This window comes from Enhydra lutris, unplaced genomic scaffold, assembly GCF_002288905.1.
Source record: "Enhydra lutris kenyoni isolate GAN:26980312 unplaced genomic scaffold, ASM228890v2 scaffoldscaffold18, whole genome shotgun sequence".
NCBI lineage: Eukaryota > Metazoa > Chordata > Mammalia > Carnivora > Mustelidae > Enhydra > Enhydra lutris.
The window spans coordinates 14,735,560-14,747,920 of NW_019154102.1; the positions used below are offsets into that span (position 1 = coordinate 14,735,560).

The 12,361-nt window shown below is 34.9% G+C and overlaps 1 protein-coding gene across 1 annotated transcript in view; it reads right to left on the bottom strand.

Moving 5' to 3' along the window:
• Nucleotides 1–12,361, bottom strand: part of LOC111148096 (WD repeat containing planar cell polarity effector) — a 445,955-nt gene that overhangs the window by 284,579 nt on the left and 149,015 nt on the right. The window contains exons 8-9 of the mRNA XM_022504499.1: nucleotides 10,332–10,465; nucleotides 6,580–6,771 (exon numbers count right to left, since the gene is read on the bottom strand). Of these exons, the coding sequence (XP_022360207.1) occupies nucleotides 6,580–6,771; nucleotides 10,332–10,465 (326 nt within the window). The remainder of the gene's footprint in view (nucleotides 1–6,579; nucleotides 6,772–10,331; nucleotides 10,466–12,361) is intronic.

The window sequence follows — 12,361 nt, forward strand, 5'->3', positions numbered from 1 at the left end:
TACTATGCAGCCATCAGAAGAAATGAAATCTTGCCATTTGTGACGACGTGGATGGAACTAGATGGTATTATGCTTAGCGAAATAAGTCAATTGGAGAAAGACAACCATCATATGATCTCCCTGATATGAGGAAGTGGAGATGTCACATGGGGGGGTTGGGGGGTAGTAAAGAATAAATGAAACAAGATGGGATCCGGAGGGAGACAAACCATAAGTGACTCTTAATCTCACAAAACAAACTGAGAGTTGCTGGGGGGAGGTGGGGAGGGAGAGAGTGGTGGGGTTATGGACATTGGGGAGGGTGTGTGCTATGGTGAGTGATGTGAAGTGTGTAAACCTGGCGATTCACAGATCTGTACCCCTGAGGATAAAAATACATTATATGTTTATAAAAAAATTTAAAAATAAAAAAAAAAGACAAACAACCATGAGAGAACATGACATTATATGCCTTTTGATAAAAATAACACACCACCCTATATAGTCTTGCCAAAACTGACTAACTTGTAGAATTTTCAAAAGATAGAGGAACATGTTGAACCACTGTATGATTATCCAAACAACAAAATCCAGACTATGGGACATTGCAGTTTCAAAAGATAAATTTTAAGGAAAAGATAGGGATGGAGAGAGAACTTGTAGATTAAAGAGGGTTTTTTTAAAAAGATTTTATTTATTTATTTGAGAGAGTGAGTGAGAAAGAACATGAGCAGGGACAAAGGGAGAGGGAGAAGCAGACTCCCCTACTGAGCAGAGCATGCAACATGGGGCTCTATCCCAGGACTCTAGGATCATGACCTGAGCAGAGCACAGTCGCTTAACTGACTAAGCCACCCAGGCAGCCCACATTTGAAGTGTTTTATATGGATAATATTGAACTACAGTGTTGGGAGATGCATTAGGATGAAAAAATTACACAGATATATAAGAAAGTGATGGAAAGTCATGACAGAGGTTATTCTTGGGGACCAGGAAGGGGTTGAAATCATGATAGGACATAAGTATTTCTGGGTGCTGGCAAAGTTCCTCTTCTTGACCTGAGTGTGGTTCCAGGGTTAATTCCTTCAGAATAGTTCGTTAAACTATACATTTATTTCGTGTGGTTTTCTTTATGCATGTTTTATAATAAAGAGACTTTTTAAAAGCTATCACGCCTAGAATATAAAATCTTTGTTACCTGGTTTTCATGAAAGCTAAGATAATACATACATTTCTTTGGAAGAGATGTTTCTTAAATATTTTGGCTTTCAGTTGAATGCATGTTTAACAATTTTTGAATACTTCTTTAATCAAATTATGCTATATTAAAAATTCATTAACTTCTACTTTTCCATTAGTTGTTGCTCCTCTATCTAAATCATTGCAAAATGGTTTTTAAATTTTAGAGGAAAACAGTTATCTTTGTGAGGTTTTATTTCCCTACCCCTGACAACACATTTTAAAGTTTAATAACTCTGCTCATGTGTTTTTGATTAATCTGGTAAACAAATTGAGGTGATCTATTCTGAGGAATATACCTTGAAATTACTACCATACTCAGAAAGCATTATCTAATCCATTCAGCTGAAAAGTTAAAATACTTGTTCAAATACAAAGGTAAGGGAAGAATAAGTTATGTTGTCATCACATTTTTGACAAAGTGAATGAATTAAATAGTTCTGTGATGATGGTTAAAATTTTCCAAAAAGTAAAGAATAAAAAGTATGTGGAACTTAAATAAAAATGATTACCATGTTATATATGATAATCCACACATACACAATTAAAAACTGTTTTTAAATGAATTACTGATAAAAAATTTTTCTATATACTATCTATTGTATATTTTTCAAAAGAAATTTTTTTCTCTAGACTACATAACTCTCTCTGCTTTATGCTTCTTTTTTTTTTTTTTTTAAAGATTTTATTTATTTATTTGACAGAGATCACAAGTAGATGGAGAGGCAGGCGGAGAGAGAGAGAGGGAAGCAGGATCTCTGCCGAGCAGAGAACCCGATGCGGGACTCGATCCCAGGACCCTGAGATCATGACCTGAGCCGAAGGCAGCGGCTTAACCCACTGAGCCACCCAGGCGCCCTGCTTTATGCTTCTAATTAAGATATGTGCTGTTGTTTAGAGCTCTGTGGTGTGAAATTAGACCAGTTTTCTAATATCCATAAAATATATTTAAAAATGTTCCTCCTCTGAAAGACAGATAATTCAGTCACAGAGAGCTTATTTCTATGTTTCCTTTGTTTTCTTTTTTCTTTAGCTGCTTGGTAAGCCAATTTTCTACTTAGAAGTTACTGTTAAAACTCTCATTTGGTTCAGTATGTGGGCTTTATCCTTTCCATGGTCTGTTATGCAAAAATGATGGCTTTAAATTTTTTTCTTTCTTTTTTTCTTATTCTTCTTTTTTTTTTTTTTTAGTTTGCTGTAAAGCAGTGTTTCTCAATGTAGATGCACATGAGAATCACCTAGGGAACCTATTAAGGAATACTGGTGCCTCCTCTCCCTCTGGATATTCTGATTTAATTGCTCTGGGTGGGCCCCTTTGTAAAAGCTCTGCAGGTGATTCTAGCCAAGGCTAGGAACCACTACTCTAGGATCTTGCCACTTTCCAACTAAAAGCTTATTATATTTTCTGATTGAACTTGGCTGGGAGATGCTTTTTAAAAATTCTATAGCTTAACATATGCAAAGATTAAATTCCTTCTCTATGAGGTTGCTACTTTTTTAGTTTGAATTTTAGAGTTTAAGAGTAGATTGTATCATTTATTCTGATGATTAGTTCAATAAGTCTATATACAATGGTGGCCAGGGGAAAAAAATTAAAGACATATGCTTGAATACAGACCAGTGGTTTTTGTTCACAATATTCTAAAAAATGTTCTACATTAATTCATAGTTAAAAATTATGTCTTCGGGCGCCTGGGTGGCTCAGTGGGTTGAACGACTGCCTTCAGCTCAGGTCATGACCCCGGACTTCTAGGATCGAGTCCCGCATCGGGCTCCCAGCTCCTTGGGGAGTCTGCTTCTCCCTCTGACCTTCTCCTCTCTCGTGCTCTCTCTCACTCATTCTCTCTCAAATAAATAAATAAAATCTTTAAAAAAAAAAATTATGTCTTCACATATGAAAAAAAGAAAGAGTTATTTCCCTAGAGATTTCTTCCAAAGATGTTCACCTTTTACATATAGAAATTCACATGAGATTCTGCAAAACTAATCTTCACAAATTTTTCCAAAAGGTTAACTTTGATAGAATGATTGAAAGGGCCAAATCCAAGAAAAAGCTACGCCTGCTAAAAAAAAAAAAAAAAAAAAAAGGAATTTTTCTATCTTAATATAGTTGGACTGAAAAGAGGGACATTAACTATGCAATCAGTGATGAATAACTAAAAGTCATGTGCAAGTATCATATACAACTTTATGAAAATCTATTCAAAAACACTTATATAAAATGGATAATTTTCCAGAAATACAAATTGAGGAAAATGACTTCAAGAAAAAAAACAGAATTCCTGGGAAAAAAACAAAACAAAACAAAACAAAAAACCCAGCCCTTAAAACTGGAATCTGTTATGTAAAAACCTACCTTCCTTTAAGATACCACACCCAAGCAGTTTTGTAGGTGAGTTTTAGCAAATGCTCAAATGTCAGATAATTCATTTTTGTACTGTTTCAAAGAGGAGAAAAAGGAAAAGCTAGCCAAATCACTCCAGAGGGCTAGTACAACCTTTAAATGGAACTTAGAAAGGAGAGTAAAAGCAAGTAAAACCGTTTGCCAATCTCATGTTTGAGCGAATTGTAAAGCCTCCTTAATGTTTCCTCCTGACTATGTCCCTAAGTAGAACCAATCATTCCCCACTGGCTCCTACTGTAGCTTGCACATCCTCTATCCACAGCATCATTTAATGCTTTAGTGCACTTACACATTTTCATATTTGTCTCTCATTGGTGGACACTAGGATCCCTGCAGGCAGGAATATTTTTGTATTCATATCCCCTGGAATGAAATACAGTGTTTACTCCACGGTCATGTTCAATAGTTGTTGAATGATGTGGAAACAGAAGAAAGAGCTTTTAAGGTAGAAATACCAGTAATGTGTACAGGCAGGACATGGAAAATAAGAGTCAGTGAGTAAACCATTTGGCTAGAACATAGGTTTGTATAAGGAAATACTACTGGAAAGGTAGATCAGGGCCAGTCAGGGTGGGCTTTCAGTGCTGAGGCTAAGTTTAGTTTCTTATCTACTAAAGTCTTTGGAGTAAGCAATGGCTAAATCAAACCTGTAGCTTCAGAATCCAGAGGAGCACTTTTTAGAGCTGTCACAGATCTGAAGGTGACCTATCTGGTTGAAATCCATCATTTTAAAATATAGAAAACTGAAGTCAGAGAGTTCTCAAAATTAGCTAAGAGCAGGCAGAAGCTTACAGGGAGTAAACTTGACTAAGGTTACACAATTAGTATGTATATGGTCCAACTAATAGGTAAACTAGGTTTGTCCAATTTTAATTGGACAAACCTAGTTGATGATCTAGATGACACCAGGAGATAAGGTATGTAGGCCATATTTATACTTTTTAGAACACTCCTAATTTCATGTAATATACTCATTTCAAATATAGGTAATTTACGTAAAGTATAACTAAATTATTTTTACCTTTTATTATGAGGCAGAACACTTGATAGAATTCTAATTAGCTTTATTACAATCATTTTGATGAAGTCTTTTACTCAATTAGCTTCTGAACCCAAGATCAATAAAGCATGGGCATGCAAAGCAAGTGAATAGGAACAAAGCACTTCCTTAGCCTCACAAATCCACACATACAGTATTACAAGTGGTTTTAGTCACTGCAACAAAATTGGAAAAGTTCCAGAAAAAGGTTAATTAATTAATTAAAAATGACTCTACAGTCTTAAAAGACAGCCTGAAAGTTTCTAATACCAGAAAAGGCAGGTAGAGATAGAAAAAACTTGGACTTGTTCATATCTCAGAATTAAAGCCTAATAGTAGATTTAGAGAAAATATGGAAAGAGTCTTTCTTGTCTAACAATAGAGTCAAATCCCAGTAAACCCATCATAAGTTGAAAATATCCTAAGTTGAGGGGTGCCTGGGTGGCTCAGTCGTTAAGTGTCTACCTTTGGCTCAGGTCATGATCCCAGGGTCCTGGGACTGAGCCCTGCATTGGGCTCCCTGCTCAGTGGGAAGCCTGCTTCTCCCTCTGCCTGCCTCCCCCAAATTTGTACTCTCTCTCTGTCAAAAAAAAAAAAAAAAAAAGGGAAGAAAGAAAATATCCCAAATTGAAAATGCATTTAATACACCTAACCTACGAGACATCACAGCTTAGCCTAGTCTACCTTAAACATGCTCAGAAACGTAAATTAGTGTATACACTTGGGAAAAATCGTCCAACACAAAGTATACTTTATAATAAAGTATTGAACATATCATGTAATTTGTTGACTACTATACTGGAAGCAAAAAACAGAATAGTTGTATGAGTACAGAATGGTTGTAAGGGTAACAGTTATTTATCTTCATGACTGCATGTCTGACTAGGCACTGAGGCTGAATGCCACTGCCCAGCATTATGGGAGAGTATCCTATCACATATCATTAGACTGGGAAAAGACCAAAATTCAAAATTCAAAGTATGACTTCTACTGAACATGTACTGCTTTCGCACCATGGCAAAGTTGAAAACACTAAGTCAAACCATCTACAAGTTGGGACTGTCTATATTTTACTCAGGCAGAAACTTAAAAAAGGAACGGGAAGGGTTGCTTTTGTTTTTAATTATAAAAAAGAAAAACAGAATTCCATACTCAAAGTACTAGTACAAGGTGGAATTACCCATAGGTTCACAATAATGAATGATGATGGAACCACTGTCGGGAACACATGGGATGAAATACTCCCCCCAACTGCCTCCCGCCCCAGATTAACCCTTGTGGTGTTCCTGCCAAGGTAGGATACTGAGAAGGCCATTGCTCTACAGCCCTCATAAATTCTTGCCTCAGCTATGTTTTGGTACCACAGAGTCTTCCACAAAATAAGCATTTGTTTAATGTTTGCTGATTCAATGACTAAAGTATAAAGAAGGTGACAGATAACATAGCTTTGTCAGGCATGAAATTATAGGCAAATAGTAATGACAGTACTAAAAATGATAATAACAAGAATCACAACAGTGATCCATGTCTGAGAGTTTACTATATGTACGTATTGCTCTAAATGCATGTATTAACTTATCTTCGTTAACTCTATTTTTCAAATAATGAAACCACAGTGCACAGAGGTTAATAGCTTGCTCAAGGACAGAGAGCTGGGTAGTGGCAGAGCTAGGATTTGAACCCAGAAGCCTTTGTTCTTAATCACTGTGAGATTCGGGCCAGCCCTGGAATTGCCTGTTTACCTTATAAATATGATACTTCTAAGGATCCCACTTTATATGTAATTTCCTCCTTTGAGAATTTAGGAAAATAAATTTTCGGTTTTAAAAAGTATTCATCTTTATTTCAGAATAGAAAAACTTTAGAATCCTATTTTATTTGCTCTTCAACAAAATGTATATATTTGCTTTAAATTTACCTCTAGTCTTCCTTCAGCATAACCTAGGAGCAGCAGATTGGCTCTGTCCTTCTCAGGAGAAATGGGAGCCCAAGGCCAAGCATCATCACTGACCAGTGGCCACCAGCAAGCAACTATATCCTGAACACAATTGATAGCAAGACGACGCTCTGTTGTCCTGTTTACTGGGCCAGGTATCTCATAATAGGAAATCTAATGATTAAGAAAAAAAAACATACAAAAATAATTTTTTAATGCAAAATCCTCACAGTATTACAAAAATTAAAGCATCTGTAAATGTAGATAAATGCAAGTAAATATGCATGCTAAACATGTGCTTAAGGAGGTGTCAGAATTTACCAAATTCTTTTGACACATATATAAAAAAGACATATGTTCAAAATTCTCCCCATTTTTAGCAGAGGAAAGGAAAAGGAGAAATGTGAGTTAGGGAGGAATTGGCTGTAGCAATCCCAATCAATACCAAAATGTACAGTCATGGCTGCTTGACAGCGTCGACCTACACATAGGATTTAAGACCAGCTGTATTAAAAGACAAGTTTAGTACTGCTGACCAAGAGTATCTGACTACTGTTTAAGACATAACATATTAACAATGACTGACAACAATAAAAGGAAAAACAACTTGAGGCAAACATCACTTTTTTTTTTTTTTTAGACTATATGAGACATATATTCTGCATAAAGGGATAAGTCACAGCATCATGCGTAAAAGTTTATGCAGCTTCTGAGAATTATGCTTCTCTTTCTTAGGAAGGATTTGTAGAATTTATTATTCAAACTATGTTATTTTGGAACATGGTTATTTGAAAACATAAGCACAGCACCATCTGGGTGACACATGCCAAGGAAATATAGATTGCACCGTATTTCTGCTTAAGGAATTAATGGAAGGTTGATAGCTTGGAAGAAAAAAAAAAAACTATCTTGCCATTGCTGGTCAGCAATAATCGAACCACTTTCTGGGGATTAAGCGCATGGCTAAGCCTACTGGACCAGACACTAGCAAAGGGCAGGGGGTCTTCTTATCAGAGAAATGCTTCTGGAGCCAGTCTCACTACATGACAGATTGCTTTCATATTCCTGTCTGCAAGGCAACAAAGGATGGCAGTAATGCGATAATGCCAGAGTGCAATGGGTGTTAAGAACCCGTTGCATTTATGTATTGTATTTAGTAAATAATCAGGCTCATCCAAATTGTGATCTCACCACTCAACCAAGGCCATTAAAATCAAGGTTAATGCTTTAATAATCCTCTGCTATTTTTTTTAATATGGTCAAAAGGAACCCTTTTCTATTTGCATGGCCATAATATTATTGACCTCTTCATCCTCTGAATGCACATCAAAAGGAACTGAAATCAAAGTAATTACCAGTGTTGTTCTCTTATGGTAAACATTTAACTCCTTGCGCTGTCCCTTTCCTGTTAAATAAATTGAATTGGATTTTTAAAATGTAGACTGGAAAACTTGTTAAAGGTCAACAGTCTCAGGATTTTTACCCTGCAATTTTCTTTGCCAAAATTATTTCAATCTGAAAGAATTAACTTATGGTACTATGTAAAGAAAAGCAGAATTATAAATACTCTACATTATTTCTTTGTTTTAAAATCCAAATGGGCAATGACAGACAATACAGATGTAATTTAGGCTTTGAAGTGCAAATTCTTATAGTTATGCTTTCAATATCATTTTTTAACTACGTATCTTCTTGAGATATGGATACCAATACCATAATGGAATTGCTAAGTCCTTAAAAATTAACATACATTATTTTGATGTCCTATTGCCATGTAAACACGTTGCTTACAAATTTCTAGATGAGAAAACAGAGTTAAGAAACTGACACTTTTAATCCTCATATAGTGCAAATCATGTATGTTATCTGTAATTTATTGTTTCCTTTGAGTTTTAATGGCATCAGTATTCTATCATAATAGTCAACAAGGCAAGTAAAATGAACAAGTTTCTTAAATTCTCCTTCCTATTGACAAATGGCAGTTTTTACTACATATTAAATATCTATATTTCAAATACTGAACAAAAAAATGAAATCCATGATGGGCTTTTCCAAAGAGAAGCAGGTTAGTTCTCCAATGTATAGAAATGATGTGAGTGCCCATATTATCCTCAGATCCAAAGACAAAAAGAATAAACAAAAAAGAAATTCCCTTAAAGTGTAAGAATCCATATTAGTAAGTCTATTTTTCACATTTTTTTCATAAGAAAAGATGACATCCTGATAGTTTCTCTCTGATCTCATTATTGGGTAGCTACTATCCTTCAGCTGAGAAGACTACTAAACTATCCATCACACCTAAGATGGAGAAACCAGTCATACAAAATTTTATATAATAGTACTGAAAACATTTTAAACAGTTTGAGTTAATGCATATTGGAGCATTTCATTAATTTACTTACTTTTTCCATACTGGTACATTTTAAAGACCAGCATTTGTAAATAAGCAACATTTCAAATAAATCTATAGTAAGTCAATCTGGAAAATAACATCTCATTAAGAGTGCTAATACCGGTTTTTTTACTAACCAAAATATAATACACGAATACCACCAACTCCAATTAAAGAAAATCAGTATTATACAAAATGTTACAGAAACTCCACAAGGTTGGGAAATAAAACCAAATTACAGTTCATTACCACAATGAAAAACTCATTTAATTTTTTTATCCCATGTCAAAAATCTTATTTTTATAAGAATAGATGTTTCTACCAAATAAAATTACATCCTCCCCATATCACTACCACTTCAATCATAGTAAGAAATAATCCCAAAGGGCAAAAGTTTAGCTTAAATACTACTTTCTCAAAATCACACACAAAATTTCAAATCACAAAGGTGACTTCTAAAAATCTTTGCCTGTATTATAGATAGATACTCTGGGTATGGCATAAGTATGCATCTTTTTTAAGGAAACTGTGTATCAGCTCTGTTCCCAGTGAACAGTGAACTGTCTCAAATCCACGTCACAGAGGCTGGATCAATCTTGCAAACACAAGTCATTGCTGAAAAGAGGCCTTGAACTGAAACAGCCTGGAAAATGTATTAGATACTCATCCTAGCAGAGAGTATGCCTTCCAAGCAGTTAAAATGTAATGTGGCAAAACTTATATTAAACACATCATTTAAAATAAAAATCCTGCCTTAACAGATGTAAAATCCCTGATACAAGGAAACAAATTACCTGAAGTTAGTGAAGGGAGAGATACTAACATATGAAGAATTCGTTTTGCATTTTTCTCTAGTTATAGCTGGGTATACATGTGTGTATGTGGGGAGTGAGGGGTCTTCCCACTCCTTGTTTATTACACTTTTCTATTAACCTTTGAAAATGCCTTCTTTCTTCTTTCTTTTCTTATGAAATTGAAGCCAGAGCAGCTAACCTTGCCTAGAAAGATGATATGGGGTTTCAGGGAAAAATGAGAATGGTATTTATACTGCCTTTAGCAAGAAAACCATTTTCAAATGTGTAACTTGTCTTTACTATCTTTGATTTCCATAAAGAACTAAATAAATTGCTCCAAAATGCCATTATTAGATTCCCATAATGAAAGTAAAAAAGAAAAGGTAGGATAGTCACTATTTTCAGTGAATGAACCTTAATCACGTAATTAACTCTGGTTTGTCTGAAATCTAGAAATGTTCAAGAATAATAAGTATAATATCAATCCATGTGATACTTTAGTATACTTTAGTAACTAAGAATATAACTCTATAAATTGAAATCTCTACCTTATAATCCAAGGCTGAGAGTTTTTCCAGTCTTTTGTTTGTATCAGGAGACCCCATCTTCTTGGTAAACTGAATAAAACATAGTTTGTTTTGTGCCAAAAATGACAAGATGATGAAGTTGTCTGTGAGAAGAGCTAAAACAAAAAAGATTTGACAATTTTATAAAATACTAAGTTAGAATACAATGATAATGAATTGTGAAATTTTTTTCACTAAAATATTACAAAAAGCTATTCTCAGAAGATAAATACCCACTGAAATACCTAGTCTCCTAAATATCATTATTTTACAAGGATATTAAAGAAATTACAAATGGGGCACCTGGGTGGCTCAGTGGGTTAAGCCCCTGCCTTCGGCTCGGGTCATGATCTCAGGGTCCTGGGATTGAGCCCCACACTGGGCTCTCTACTCAGTGGGGAGCCTGCTTCCCCCTCTCCCTCTGCCTGCCTCTCTGCTTGTGATCTCTCTCTCTCTGTCAAATGAATAAATAAAATCTTTTAAAAAAAAAAAAGGAAAGAAATTACAAAAAAATAATCATCAATTTAGTCATGCATGGATTTGATGCTTTCCTTTTTACCTAATACCATTTTATGGTAACACTGATGTTTGGGGATAACCACCAAATGAACCAAGGCTAGAAAAGCATAAAATAAAGACTATCTCATACCTGAAGGTAAAGATGAAAATACTTAATTTTTATTTGTACTTAGCCTTTAATCTTGTGTTTACATGATATAAACCATCTGAGAATAAATTGATTTTTTTAGGGGATACAGATCAGTGTTCTCCACATATGTACATACATTTATTTATTTATTTGTTTATTAAGAGACAGCGAAAATGCCCACACGCATAAGTAGGGGGAGGGGAAAGGGAGAGGGAAAAGCAGACTCCCCACTGAACAATGAGTCCAAAACAGGGCTTGATCCCAGATCCCTGAGATCATGAGCAGAAGTAAGATGCTTAATTGACAAGCTACACAGTCAGCCCTGTATTTTTTTTGTATTGTTTTTAAATTTTTCATCAATGAACCTTCTTTTTGAGGGTATACAAGCTGAATTAAATAAAGCATATTACACTCGACATGCACATTACAGTAATTAATATATAATAATGAAGATTAGCAAAAATGTTTCTACAGCTTTATTTCTAATACGCACAAGTAGGCAGACAATTAATACTCATGAGTTACATAAAGGGTTATTAATGTTATAAAAATATTGATAAAAGCTTAGTATAATGGGAATTTGAAAAATGTTTTACATTATTCCTACCATAAAGAAATTATTGAGTGCTTCATATATTTTTCTTTACTTCCACACCCTAGCTATGCAAGCAGCAGCCAAGAGTATAGCTACACAATTACAGGAGAGTCTGGAGAGCTGCCAAGAAATCACATTGTTATCATGGTCTCATGAGAGTGTATTATTTGGGGCATAAATAAAAGAAACAAGTAAAAAGAGATATCTCTGAGACACGAATAGTGTTGGAAGTCTCCTTTTAATTCTTATAGAGGAGTATCAACATGACAAAATCATCATAGCCACTATTTTATTTGTGGTGTCAACAAAGGGGTCAATTATGACACATATGAAAATGGAACTTCTTCCATAGGAAGTTTCCTTGACACCATGTTCCTGTAAGGAAGAGGAAATGGCACACTTACAATTCTACCCTCAGCTTATTATTATCAAGAATTTTGTCAATTATAGCCATCCTGCAAAAAGCTTTTCTCTAAGTTGATGAAAATGTGTCTGTGTTATTCAGAGGTAGCCAGTGATAGCAGACAGCAGAAGGAAGGTTTCTATAGTTTCACCTCTGTCCTTTCCACTAGAGCACAATTTGTTTTGATTATTCAGTTAAGATACTGACAACTTCAATCACTAATGATAATGCAACCTGTTTCTTAAACCTTTTTACCTTCAATAAAAGAACATAACCTTAATATTTCAGGAGTCAGCACAGTAGAGCAGAGAGAAAATGGGCTTTGCAGCTAGAACCTGGGTTCCAATTTTAGTTTGGTTATTTCC